The following is a 13,755-nucleotide window of genomic DNA, read 5'->3' as shown; positions in this document are numbered from 1 at the left end:
AAAGTGCCGGCCCCAGAGGGGAGGCCCAGCGATCACGGAAGGGGTACTCCAGTCCAGGGACTGGACTCAGGGACGGCTGTCCCAGAGAAGGGAGCAGGACGCCAGGGTTCAAAGTTGGCCCGTGATAGTCGGGGGGTGGGGTGGGGTGAGGGGGACTACCTGTCCCTCAAGTCAGAGGGAAGAGTCGGGGCAGAGTAGGAGTCCCCTGAATCGGGTGGGGGAGAGGTCCCCGGCTGGTCAGAGGGCACAGGGGTCCCACACTAGTCCGAAGGGACAGGTGTCCTCATCTAGCCAGAGGGGGGAGGGGTCCTGCACTGGTCAGAGGGGGGGGGGGTCCCGCACTGGGCAGAGGGGGGGGGGGCCCGGGGGGGGCGGGGGGGGGGGGGGCCCCGCGGGGGGGGGGGGGGGGGGTCCCGCACTCGCCAGAGCCACGGACAGTCCCACAAGTCAGACAGGGTAGGTCTCTCTCAAGTTGGAGGGGCGAAGTGTCCCACGCTAGTCAGACGAGGGAGGCGTCCCGCACCAGTCGGGGGGCAGGGTGTCCCGCACCAGTCCGAGGGACAGGGTGTCCCGCACCAGTCCGAGGGGCAGGTGTCCCGCAGTAGTGAGGACAGTGAGGGCCCCGCGGGCCAGTCGGCGCAGGTGTCCGCCGCCGGGCGGACGAAGGAGACCGTTTCTCGGGAGTCTGAGGGTCGCGGCGGGACGTGGCGGCGTGGGGGGGCTACGGGGCAGGCCCGTCGCGGGGGGAGGGCGCGGCGGCCGCGGGGGCGGCCGTCACTCACCCGGTGCAGGCGGGCTCCGGGGCCCGCGGGCGGCGGGGCTTCCCTGCGGCAAGGCCGGGACCCTGCGGGCAGCCGACTTCCGCCCGGCGCGCTCGCCGGGGCTCCGGGGCGCGCTCCCGGCAGCCTCTGCTCTGCGGCTGCGCACCAGCGCGAGCGGGCCTGCTGGGAGTTGTAGTTTTTTACTGCTCGGAGGGCGCCTCAGGGGGCCAGGACTGGAGGGAGGGGCGCAGACTTGCGCGGGGACCACCCCGCAGGCCCCTTCCACCGCTTTGCCCCGGAACGCCGGCCCAGCAAAAGCGGGAGGCGGGGTCATGTCTCGGAGTTGAGATGTTAGGACCGCTCCCCTCGCCCCGTCGACCCCTGTGGTTTCCGGGGAGGCGGGGGAGCGCGGACCCCTTTCTGCCACCCTCGTTCCCAGCGAGCCCCTCTCCTCGGCCCTTCGGATCGGCCACTTCGGAAAGCTGGTCAGCTTCCAGAGCAGAGATCAGGGCGCAGGTCTCCAGGCGTGGAGTGTCCCGGCGGGGGAGGGTGCCGGGGGTAACCCCCTCCCAAATAAGGGTGTCCGGTTCGCCCTGCTCCTCCAGTCCCTTCCCCGGCCCCTGTGCTGGTTTTTTGTTGTTGTTGTTGTTGTTTTTGTTTTTTTTTTTTTGTTTTTTTTTCCTGCGCTGTTTTAATGGAATATATTGCTCTCCACCCCCAAGTCCTGCAAAAATGCCCATTATAGAAATAACGAGAAAAGCCCGGTAGCAGTGAGCTAGGCGAGGGCTGGTGCTCTGCGGCCGCCACTCCAGCCTTGGCCTGCCTGCGCGCAGTCACCCCAGGGCCTCCAGGAGCCTTCCCTTAGGTAACAGATGCACCAGAGAAAAATTCAAATTATGTAAATGGTGTCCCGTGAAAATCAACCTCCAGGTCCCTGTTCTGCATTCCCTGCCCAGAGGCAGTCACTGTTCCTAGTTTCTTGCCGTTAGGGTTAGAGAGATTTTGTGACACGCAAACAAATCACAAACGCGTATATTAAATTACGTTTTTAAAAAAACCAAATGGAAATTTGCTATTTCCACTGGGTTCTGCATTTTGTGGGGGAGGGGGTGGGAAGGAGACAGACCCCCGTGGAATTCATTTGTTTCTCGTTATGCGAAACTGAGTTCTAACTATGTTCCATATATTACCCCTATTTTAAATTATTCAGATCTTTTATTTTCTAAGATCTGAGGAAGAAAAGGCTGGTCCTGCTCTCTGGAAAGGCCTCCAGACTGCTCCCCCCTTCCCAGCCCCCTCCCACCCCAGGAAGTGAATGCAATCTCGAATCACTCTCACGCTTTGTGTTGTAATTTCAGCAAATAGGGATGCATCCCTCAACAATGTGTATGCCTGCTATAACTTGTACAAAAAAGGAAATAAAACTGTACGCAATGGCCGGGAGATCCTGCCGCTTCCCAGATAACTATCTGGCGTCTGTCTTCTCACTGCCTGATTGCTGGGAAGTTGTGTATCTTTCCTAGGTTTTTTGGCCGTGTCTATTTCTTCTTCTGCGGATGCCCCAGCCTCTCAGTGTCAGTTTTAGGAAATAATCCATCCTTTCCATTGGTATGCGTGCAATATCTTTTTTGTTATAGATCGAGTTTCCATAAATACATGGGTCTGTTTAGGGGCTTTCTAGTATGTCATATGAGACATCTTCAGTACCACTGTCTTCACTCTCACCACTTTATAATAAGCCTTCACATGTGGTAGGACAATCCCCCCTCAGGCCCCTCCTACATCCTACTCACCCCTAACTGTTGGGGTTTTGAATGGAATCTACAGATTAATTCGGAGAGAACTGCTCTCTCAGGACGTTGAGCCTTCCGTCGAGGAGCATGGTTTGCTTTCCCGTTGACTCAGGTCTCCGTCGATGTTTTCCAGAAAGGTTTGTCATTTTTCACTTCGCACCACAGCTTGGTCTGTGGGGTTCTGCCGAGACGCGTTTCCTTCTCTACAGAGCTGCGTCGTACTCCGCTGTGTGGCCGTCCCGTTATTTCTTGTGCCAGGCCCCTAACGCTGTCCTTTTAGGATAGGTGTGATCTTCTTACATTACAACAATGTCTCAGGGCAAGTCCTTGAACTCACGAGCTGGAACACAACTGTGAGTCCGTCTGTAGAATAAATTGGTGGAAGGACATTAACTAGGTAAAAGGACGTTCGTGTCCTCTAGTGCGCAGACCCCTGCTCTCCTGCCTTCCCGAGAGACCAGGTCCCGGAAGCGCTCTTCGCGTGCCCCTAGGTGTCCCTGTGGTTGAAATTCCCCTTACTTCCTGTGCATCCTTGGAGACATCACCTTGGCCTTCGTCCAGAACTTTTCTCTCCCCTTTTTGTTTCCGTGACTCTACATAAAAGACTAAAAAAATCTTCGCTTTAATCACCCGTCGTCTGTTTACTTACATCGTCGCTCACCCGTGTCACAGTGAAGGCTTAGAAGGGAGCAGTCCACCAGGGGGCCCTCCCATTTTATTTATCGAGTCCAGTGCTGCCTGATGGTGACAGCTCCAGGTTATCTCTGGAAGGCGGGAAAGGAACTCCCGCGGGAGGGATGTTGACTCCGAGAGATGGAGAAACTGAGGCACGGGACAGTAAATGCCTGATTAGAGTCAGGAAGCACATAGACGGCAAAAGGCAGACTGCCAGTGTGCTTTCTTGTCCCTCACGGTTCGTCCTTGCGTCCAGTCAAGGGCGGCAGGGGGGACCTTCCAGAGAAAGGCTCGTCCTCCTTAGACAGAAGGCTTCTCCGGGTGTGAGGGCCGGTGAAGCAACAGGTAGGCCTGTTCTGTCCTTGTAGCGGCCGGTCCTGATTCCCACCTGCCCCCAGCCTTCCAGAAGGCAGGCGCTGCCCTCCAGGAGCAAGGAGCGTGGGCCAGCGGCCAGGGAGGCTGGGTCTGGCCGCCAAGTTTCCATCTCTTCCAAATCTCCACGGAGACTCCCTCACCCCCGCCCTTGGCAAGGGGACGCTGCCATCGGCCTGCCTGTGGCCCCCCTCTTCCGAACAGAATGCAGTAGTTTGCAGTGCTGGTCTCTGCCCTTATGGGATGGCTGGGCAGCCTGGCCTGAAATAGCTAGGACAGGCAGAACGCTGGGGCCACAGTGGGGGAAAAAAAAAATCACAGTGCTGCTAATGACAGGCTGAGCTTATCTGGAACCCAGCGTCTTACAGACGTTAACCGAGGTCACATAGTCTTTTCCAGGAATGAGAAAACAGACCAGTGACCAGCAGGGATATGCCCAGGGAGAGAGAAGGGATTGCCAAACAGGGAAGGGCGCAGAACGGGCCGCCTCCTGGGAATGTTCTCTCCCCTGTGAGTCTCTGGCCTTCACGTCCCATGAGCTGCCCTTGTCTGAGGATGTGGGGCCACTTGGGAAGGTTCTGGAAGCCATTAAGTGTTTGGCCCAGACATCCTTGTGTAGGAGGTGTGAGCTCCTAGGGAATTCCGGGATGGGCGTGACCTAGAACCACTTGGGAAAACTGAAGAGAGAGACCTTGCGGGGGGAGGGGCTCATCGTTCTGGTTGGCTCTGGCCTCTGACCCATCAAGGGGCTGACGAAATCTCCCTCAGGCACAGCTGCTGGCTTTGGGTTCTGATTTATTATTATTATTATTATTATTATATTTTATTTTTTTGGACCATGACTCCTGTCCTTAATTCTGGCCAGGACTTTCCAACACGGAAGATATTTGCTGAATTGGGAGCATTCTGCCCTTGTTGTCTGAGGGCACCACGGCCTTGATGGAGGACCGACAATCAGGTAGTCTGCAGGACCAACCCCTACTTGGAGTTTTAAAGCAGCGAGGAAGTATAAAGAGCATAGGGACCTGGCCAGCTTGGTGTTCGGGTGACAGAATTTGTTTCTTTCATTGAGGGCTGAGCTGGCCTTGTGACTTTGCTCCTTTGCCTGTTGGCTTGAGCTGTGAACTGTGAGGCCGGAGATGTGCTCAGACTGTGGTTCCCTTTCTTCTGGAACTTTCCACGCCTCTGAGCCTTCTGTCTCATGCGGACGTCTTGGAAAACTCCAGGTCCTTGTGGCCACATTTCATACCAGCGCCCCTCTGCCTCCTGGTCTCTGCCCCAAGAGATCTGAGTAATCCCTTTCCTAACCTCCTGGGAGATGTGGGGGCTCGACCCAAGAGGAGGGAAGGAGGAAGATTATACTTCGCATAATGACAGTGATCACAAGCATGCTTGTGCTTTGTATCTGCTGCCGGGCCTTCCATCGGCCGCGTGACAATTACAGAGTCACAGTTCTTTACCCCAAGTCCCCCAAATACGAAAAGCTCTGAAACTGTGGTCTCCCCCCCCCCCCCCACCGCGAGTTTGGCGTGAAGGACTTTGGCAGAAGAGCGCGACCTGCAGCTTTGTGAGGGTGAACACGGGTCCGGTGCGGGGGGGGGGGGGCCCGCGCAGAGCCCCGCGGGGTGAGATGAGCTGAAAGATGTCTGCATTTTACTTTGGCTGCGTCTGACTGCATGGGTTCTGGATTAGAGACCCTGGACCCATCTCTGCTTTATAGACAAGGAGACTAAGGAAGGCCCCCTGTCGCCGGGCAGCACTCCAGGCTCAGGACGTAAAGCCTCTAGCGAGAACGAGCAGTTGCCCTTGGAAGTCAGGGTCGTCGACTGGCTGTGTTTCTAGAGCTCTTGTTTCCATCAGGCCTCTGGATTCCTGTCTTTTAATTATCTCTAAGATAACTATCTTTCAGGGGCACCTGGGTACCTCAGGGTTAAACATCTGCCTTCCGCTCAGGTCATGATCTCAGGGTCCTGGGATCGAGCCCCAACGTTGGGCTCCCTGCTCAGCGGGGAGCCTGCTTCTCCCTCTCCCTCTGGCTGTCTCTCCCCCTGCCTGTGCTTTCTCTCGGCCTCTCTCTTAAATGAATAGAAAAAAAAATCTTTAAAAAAGATAACTGTCTTCCAGTTCTTCAACACTAAAGCCCTCTCGGATGGGATAAAGAAAGGGGCAAATCTCTTTATCAGTTTTTCTTCCAAGCCACGTGCCCAGCCTTGTGTCCTCCAGGTGTGGCCTCCGGGGAAGGGGGAGGGGGAGGCTTTCCCATCACATCCAGGATGTTTCTTGGTTCACAGGAGTTCTTTCTGAGAAAGACACGGCTTGTCTAAGGCCCCAGACAAAGACCTGGCAGGGGCTGCACAGAGACGTGGCCTACTTGTCTCTCTTGCTTTTCTTGTGTGTCTCCCCCCAGGCATCCCTGCTGCGAAGGCCAGCTAAGGACAGAGCCGCTAGGGGAAGGTCAGCCAGTGTGCTAGGCCTGGGTCCTGCTGGCCAGGAAAGTGCGCAGGACCCGAGACGAGCTTATCTCTGGGTTTCCTGCGTCGATAAGCAGGCAGGGATGTGCGTTCTGCCGAGCCTCAGGCACAGGCCGGAGACGTGAACGATTCCTGAGCGTCTACCATCTCTGACGGAGACACGGAGACACGTTTACGTGATCCTGCCAGTGTCCTTGAAGTTCTCCAGGGCCCCGCGGGCGGCCCATGTGTCTGTGGCGCGGCCGCTGGGCCCTCCTGGCTTTGCCACCCAGAGCCGGCGCTCCTTGTGCCTGCTGGGTGGGAGGTCTGCAGGCCCCCCCTTCCCTCCTGATTTCGCAGCCCTTTGGGCAGACATGGGGAGCAGCAGCAGGAAGTTTCCAAGGCTAGAGAGATTAGGGTGCCGTCGCCTGTGTTTTCCCCGGGACCTCTCCAGTGAGCACCCCCGTTTCTGCATCTCCTGTGTGCACGTAGCCAGCAGAGAGGCCCCAGGGAGCAGCGATGCTGACAGTCCACGAGGTGCAGGTGTGACATCCGAGCCGCTCGGGGAGGACGTGAACCCGGCCCGGAAAGAAGCACGCGAGCGAGAAAACGGTTCTCACCGTCGCAGAGCCTTGTTCCTCTGGCCGGATCCTTCCTCTTCTTGCGATATGAGAAGATGCCAGAACTGACCGTTCTGACTCAGTCAGGGGACGGAGGCCAGCCTGACCCAGGCAGCTCCGCAGAAGCTGGGAGCAGCTCTCAGGGGGCGAGGCGGGGCTGGGGGAACCCGTTTAGAGCTTGCGCCTAAGACGAGGAAAAGGCCTGTTTTTCATATCAAGGAACCAGAGTCTGATAGAGGCCGAGCAATGCTGACGTCCCTCCTGGCCCTACCCAGGCGGCCACACTGTCCTCTGGAAAACCTGCGCCTCCAGCCAGGGCTTCCTAACCTTTGCATCACAGAGCTCTCTGAGAATCCAGTCAAAGCAGTCGATCCTCCCCGCCCCCCAGGGAACATTTGCACACACACACACACACACACACACACACACAGCTTTGCATGGGTTGGGGGGGTGGGTCACAGATTCTCCAAAACCTGTCTGTGGTCCCTAGACCGCAGCAGGGAGCCTCTGACTGAAAGTGTGTCCCAGGTCTACCACCGTTTGGGGACTCCATCGCGCAGAGCTGTCAACAAGGACCCCCTGGGCTCCTAGGAACCCACCCCCTACCACCCAGCAACTCGGGGGGCCCCCACCCTCTTTGTCCTGGACCCCCAGCAGCCCCCACACCTGGAAGGACCTCCAGAGGCTGGGATGAGTCCCCCGTGCCCTCCAGGCTGGGCCGGCTCGCCAGGGTGGCCAGGAGGAGGGCCGTGGGCTCTCCCCTGCCCGCGGGCACACACACAGTTAATCCTCAGCGGCTGCTGTTTGGATAATGTGCGCTGGGAGCGTCGGAGGCTCGGCGCCCTGCTCACATCTGGCTGGGGTTTGCTCTTTACGAGTCTGTCCCGCTTTCTTGCCTCTTCCTTTACTTTCGAGAAACCGCGCTTCCGCTTCTGGCCAGAGAGACCTTGGACCGGAGGAGGTCACGGTGCCGGGAAGGCAGGGACCCGCGGCTGCCTGCACCCGCCCCCTCTGCACCTTCTTCCCAGAGGACTTTTTCTGTCCTCCTGGCTTTCTCCTCTGACAAGTCTGCTCTTCCCGCGACCTGGCTGGGAGGAGGCCCTGCCGCCGGGGGATGCTCCAAGCCCAAGAGGCCGCTGCGGGACGCGGGCTGGAGGTAGGTGGGGGCTCCGGCGGTGGGACGGGGCGCAGGGCTGCTCTGCTCCTGCTCCGGGCTTCGGCGCTTTGGCGCGGTGGTTGCCAGAGCAGAGTGGGAGGGGCTGGGGTGGCAGTGGTGGCAAGGGGCAGAAAGCCTGGGAGCTGCGGGGCTGGTCGTGGGGGGTGCCGGGAGGTACTGTGTGGGCGGGGGGCGTGGGGGGGCTCCGTCTCCCGCTGGGACCGGGGAGCCGGGGCTCTGTGGCGGCCGGATGCTGTCAGGAATGATCGTGCCTGCCTCTTCTTTGTGGACTGTGTATGCTGCTGCACCCTTCTCTGGGCATGAGAAGAAAAGGAATGGTACCCGGGGCCCTCCGTCCCAGGTGGGGCCCCCAACCCCGATACTGCCTGGATCACCTCAGAGACAGGTTTGCCCAGCCCTGCCGGGGGCCCGTTTGGACCCCACACAAAACAGGAAATGCTGACTTTGGCTCCCGCAGCTAATGGCCTTGGTGTTCCTGGAGGCGATTCAGCACGGACAGGGGAATATCATGTCCCTTTCCCTGGGGACCCTCCTGAGCTTCCTGAACCACTCGAGAACCATCCCTGGCCTGGGGCCGAGTCCTCTGGGCCCGTGGGCCTCTGGACCTCTGGGTCAAGACCCCACGTACTGCTCTGTTGTTCTAGGCATTCCACGGGGACGGGTGTGATTCCCACTTGCCCCGGGCACCCACATTGTGTTAGGCTGGTTCCAAGCATGCTGACTCCCGGGCAGCCCCGTGTCCTCCGTGGGCACGTGCGGGCCCTCCCCGTCCACTTGGCAGGGAGGGAGGGAGCGGCCTTCCTCTGTGACCGGGCTCTTTCATCGCACTGAGTTTCCAGGAATGGAGGTTAGTGCCCCACACTGGAGCTGCTGCTTTCCGAGCTTTGGAGATGAGGCGGGTCCTGAGAAACTGAGTTCTCTCAACCACTAGCTACATCCTGGGTCCCCAGGGGAGGATGTGAGGTCCTCCAGGGCTGCCAGGCCTTTGCTTTTTATAGAGCAGGAAAGCACGCAGTCAGCCCCACATGCAAGGTTGCAAACAGATGCACTTGGCCGGGGACAAGGCCTGCCCCGGGTCCCCACCGGCGAGAAGAGGAAGGGGCCATGGGGGCTGAGGCTTGAGTTAGCCTGTCCCGTCTCCCTTCCCCACTCCCCCTCTCGACCTGAGAGCTGAGAGGAGCTGGGTGAGGGCTGTGTGTGCACGGGCGTGTGCGTGTGTGCGTGTGTGTCCCGTCCGGCAGGCGCTGGGCAGACGCGGATCCGATTCCCGTGGATCCTGTCAGTGGCACTCTCAGTGCTGAAGAGCTCAGAGAGGCTCCTGACCGGCCCACGCACACTCGTAGAGGATCCCCTTGGAGGGCCGGCATCTCAGTGCCCAGAGAAGGAGTGTAACTTGCTCAAGGGTCAACAGCTCTCCAAGCCAAGGCTGATCTGCCTCCCAGTTGTCCCGGGAGAAAGCGCCCGGGGGCAGGAAGGACAGCCAGGTTCTGTTTCCCAGGGACCCCGCCCTCTCCTCCTATTCTTGCCTCCTCCCTCGCCCATCTTGAGCCTCTTACGATGCCAAGGGCAGTGCTTCCCATGAGCAAGAGGTCAAGGAGACAGAGAAATGCGGGTGCCGGAGGTGTTGGGGGGCTCCCCCCACCGGCCAGAGGGACAGGTGCAGCCAGCCAGCGAGGGGCGCCCGCGCAGGTGGGTGGTGAGAAGCTGACATGGTCCCAGAGAGGCGCACAGCCAGCTCCCTCTTCATTCCTGGGATGTAAACCTCCCTATTCAGGGCAACCAGCACAGCATAATTTTTTTCAGAACATGCTTCTTTCTGTTGTTCTTCCTGGTGCCTCCAGCCCTCCTCCCCCCAAGCTGTAATTAGCATGACTCATAAACCAAATATTCTGGCACTGAAGCTCACCCATCAAAACAAAGATGAAAAGAATTTTGTAGATACAGTCGTGCTGCTGGGCGTCCTCACCGGACATGAGCTTGCCCTTGGGGCTCTGTCTGCTGAGACTGGCCCCGTGCGGGGGACCCTGTTCTGGAACTGGGGGCGGCTGAGACTCCAGGGCCCCCGGGTGGTGGCGATGGCTCACGAAGGGAAGGAAGAGTGGAGAGGTCCTCGTGCCTGAGGCCATGTTGCCGAGCCACCGGAGAGGAAAATGGGCGAGGAAAATGGGGCGTTTCAGAAGCAGCCTCGCCTCCCGGCCCTGAGAGCCCACGGATATTTACGTGGAGGTGATGCCCCCCGCCCCCTGCGCTTCGTCTTGGTGGTGTAACTGCTGCGTGGGCCTAGGGTTATTAATTTTTTTTCTTCCTGTTTTTACCTGCTGAAATCTGTCTTCTCTTTCTTAAAGTCAAGTGAGACCAGGCAGTCCCCTGGACAGGACTGTGGGTATCCCCCCGACTCCACACTCGGTCTGCCCACTTGGAGAACAATCTGGAAAAGAATCATCAAAGCCCGCACAAGGCGCTTTGGCCCACTCTCTCGGGGCAACCCAGCAAGCCTGGGACTTGGGACTCTCGGGGCCCTGCCAGGGAATCCGTGCCTGGGTTCTCAGGCCAGCAGGTCGGCCCCGCGCTCTGGCGCAGATGTGGGGAAGCGGGCTTGCAGGCTACCTTCCCGCTCTGCAAGCTCGGCTGCGGGCTTCTGCTGTGACAATGGAGTGGTCCCGTGAGCAGGAGACAAGAGTCCCGGCATCCTTTTTAGCTTCTTATCCTCACCCGTGCTTCTTTCCAGGACCGGGCTTAAAGCGGGACAGGTGTGGGCAGAGGCACGGAGGCCCCCTACTGCCCACCGGGGTGTCTCTGGCTTGCCCTGCAGGCCCTTGGAGTCAGCCCCTTCTCCAGCCAGTCCTCCCGGGGCGTCCCGCCCTGTCCAGGATGGCTGTCGGGATGGCCGTGGGCCAGGCTGGGCCTCTGTGTCTGACCGTCTCCCTGGCGCCTGTAGGAGTCTTCCTTGACACAAGACGGAGCAGAGCTGGAGACGGCGGGCAGGGAGGCTGGATGGGGAGCGGGGACGGGAAAAGAGGCGGACGGGCAGGCAAGGCAGCGGGGGAGTTGGGGGAGGGAGTCAAGTCCTTAGCGCCCGGGGCTCCGTCAAAGGCTGTTGCTGGCCCCAGTTAAAGCCATACTTGCGGAATCCCCCAGAACCTTTGCCTGGGGTTGCACCCGCACCCCAGTGGGACCATCTGGTTAGCAGCCGCCCTCTACCCTGGGGACCAGGGAAGGAAGAAGACCTTGCCTGGGAGAGCTGCCAGCCCTGGTGGATTTGCAGGCGAGGGCAGGCCAGGAGTTGGGCTAGGCCCTGCGACTTTGCCCTGCAGGTTTCTGGGGCTGGTCTGGAGACGCGGGGAATGGGGTGTGCGCAGAAACACTCAGGCCCTTTCTCCTTGCGAAGAGTCTAGAAGGGGGTTCCAGTGAGACATTGTTGGGTCTGGGTGGGTTTGGGGGTGGCCTGGGAGCTCTCAGGTCTTTTGGCATTCCGGACTCCCTCCTTCCCCACGGGGGCACAGCCATGGGAGCAAGACGCATGGCTCTGTGAAGTGGCCATGGGCTCGGCTAGACGAGCCCCTGAGAAGGAGGCCTGAAGGGCACGCAGAGCTGGCCTGGGCCGCTGGGGAGGTGAGCGGGCCCTACACCCCCTTCCCCTCTGCATTCCCTTCTTGACTCCCACATTCTCCAGTTTCAGCTCCTTCTCTGCAGGAGCCCCCGCTGGAGGCGCCACCCAAGCCTGACCCCCAGGCAGACCCCCGGGGATGGGCACAGAGCACCCATGCTGCCCCCCCATGCCAATTCTGTACACCTTTGATTCCTGCTAGCTGTGCTCGGCCACGGGTCTCTCCCCAGCCCAGCGTTCTCGTCGGCTTCTGTCCATCGGAGTGAACTGGGGGCCGGGTGTGGGCTTCCCCCTCCTTCTCCTTTTTGGAGCTCCCCAGTGGGCTGTGTGACTCTACCCTGTGATAGCAAGGCTCTCAAAATGCACATTCAATGGGCCACACTTCCCGCACCGCTGACATTTTAAGGGAAGGGGTGGTGGTTGTGTGTGTGGGGGGGGTGTTCCTGGTGATTCTGTGCCTAAATCCAAAGGAATTCACCTGGGGGGGGGTGGTTTAAGGTGGCAGCCTGGTGACAGGGAGATCTTAGCACGTGGCTTCAGGGGCCATGGTTGTCACGGACGCTCATGCCCCATGCCGTGCCTGACACAGGTGCTCATTCGTCGGCTGAATGTGCATGAATGGAAGGGCTCGGCTGGGGGGGTCAACTCCTCGGGGCCAAACGCCACAGCCGCTGCTCAGCTCCTGCCCAGGGAGGGACGCAGGTGGACGCCCAGAAAGGCAGGAGCCTCAGTCAACAGTTGTAGGGAACTTCTGCCAATGACGGGGCTGCTCCTGGGCTCCCTCTGGCTGTCGCATAGGGTTCCTAAGGATGGGCTCAAGGACTTGGCTTCCTCGGTCCCCCGGGACTCTGTGGCAAGTACCTCTCCTAGGAAACAGTGATTTCTCCACCAGGCCTGGCTCTGGTCCAAGTGAGGTGGCCCTCCCTGGCCTAACCCATATCCATGGTAACTCCAGGGGATCTGCTCCCCCAGGAGCAGTGTGGGGGAGGCTGTATCTCCTTCTTGCTGCCCTGTGTCCCCGGCCCCCAGCTCAGTACATGGAGTTTACACTCCAGGCGGCCCTGCTTGTCCCCAAGCCCCTCCTTCTCTTCGCTTGGAGTCCCATTCCCTACAATACACAAAATGCTCTCGGAGTCCCCAGGGTGGGGTTCACTCATCATTGTTCTAAGTGGAAAATAGTGTGGACTTAATGCAAAAAAGTCTGTGCCTGCTAGAGAGGAAAAAAAAATCAGAGAAGCCAAAATAAGAAAATGGCAAACATGCCTATTTTCATCACCCCGGGGATAATTGCTGTTAGCAGCCAGGTGGGTGGCCGATGAGATCTCGGCAGCCGGGTGCACGGACGTGCGCTGCCGCTGCCGTCTGTGTGTGTGTGTGTGTGTGTGTGTGTGTGTGTGTGTGTGTGTGTGTTTTCAACTCAGCCTTCACTCATCGGGGAGATCTCTCTGATTAGCGGGGAGGCGTCTGAGAACGGAGGTCGCTAATTGGCACCGCAGGCCGGAGCTTCCCTCCCGCCAGGGGCTTATTTACTTGTTTACGTGCCTTTCCGCAAAGGGCGTCTCCTGGTTAAGTGACTTGTGACCTTGGTAATGGAGGCACGGGGTCGTAGCCCTTAGGAAGCACTTTCTGAGCGCAGATAAGCGGGAAAGATGACCAGATGGCCACGCCAGGATTCAGCCTTGCGACCAGGGCCCTCCAGAGCCCACCCTGGGTCACTCTCTCCGCTTCCCCCCTCTCTCCCCACATAGCCCCACCCAGGAGCTAGAGGGAGATTGGAACGCCCTGAGGCCCTAGCGAGAAGTGTGGGATCCTGGAGTCCTGTTTGCACGTTGGCTTTGCAGAAAGGTGAGTGCGGAGTTCCATCAGGGTGGGACATCAGACATCTGACACCCTGGGGTCACACGGGACAGCAGACGCAGCTCCCTGGGAGGGGCTCCTGGTCCTAGGTGGCTCTAGTGCCTTCCCGGAGGGGTGCCCTCTGGCTGGGCTCTGAAGAGCACGTGCTGGCTGGAGAAGGTGGTGGGGGAAGGGGACGGAGGAGAGCCTGCGGCGGGAGCTGGGTCTGGGAGCAGAGCCCTGAGTGGCTCCAGATGGCTGGAGTGGGGCGGTGACGTGGCCAGAGGCGAGGCAGAAGCCAGGTGGTGAAGCTCCAGGTTTAAACATTTTCCCGGATTTTCGCGGGAAGCCTTTTAAGCCCCGGATGGAATCCGCCTTGGCAGTTCCGCCAGGTGCCCCTGGTGAGCAGGTGGGAAGGTCGGAGCAGCGGGGGGGGGGGGGGGGGGGGGGCGCGGGGGGGAGGG

At 59.5% G+C, this 13,755-nt stretch overlaps 2 protein-coding genes across 7 annotated transcripts in view; one reads left to right on the top strand and one right to left on the bottom strand.

Annotated features, from left to right (window-relative positions):
* The window catches only part of LOC132003493 (soluble calcium-activated nucleotidase 1), a 30,565-nt gene extending 29,698 nt beyond the window's left edge, over positions 1-867 (bottom strand). For all 3 annotated transcript variants that reach the window (XM_059378991.1, XM_059378992.1, XM_059378994.1), the window contains exon 1: positions 783-867. The gene's annotated coding sequence lies outside the window, so the exon portion shown is untranslated. The remainder of the gene's footprint in view (positions 1-782) is intronic.
* Positions 868-7,499: 6,632 nt separating this feature from the next.
* Positions 7,500-13,755, top strand: part of C1QTNF1 (C1q and TNF related 1) — a 17,791-nt gene continuing 11,535 nt past the window's right edge. For 2 of the 4 annotated variants that reach the window (XM_059378647.1, XM_059378646.1), the window contains exons 1-2: positions 7,687-7,827; positions 13,204-13,300. In XM_059378647.1, the coding sequence (XP_059234630.1) occupies positions 7,786-7,827; positions 13,204-13,300 (139 nt within the window). In that variant the 5' untranslated portion in view covers positions 7,687-7,785. Of the gene's footprint in view, positions 7,828-9,822; positions 10,075-13,203; positions 13,301-13,755 lie in introns of those variants that run through there. The other 2 variants (XM_059378648.1, XM_059378649.1) reach the window with 2 other exon arrangements.

Source organism: Mustela nigripes, chromosome 16, assembly GCF_022355385.1.
Source record: "Mustela nigripes isolate SB6536 chromosome 16, MUSNIG.SB6536, whole genome shotgun sequence".
Lineage (NCBI taxonomy): Eukaryota > Metazoa > Chordata > Mammalia > Carnivora > Mustelidae > Mustela > Mustela nigripes.
The sequence above is the reverse complement of the archived record's forward strand: the minus strand, read 5'-3'. Positions and strand labels throughout refer to the sequence as shown.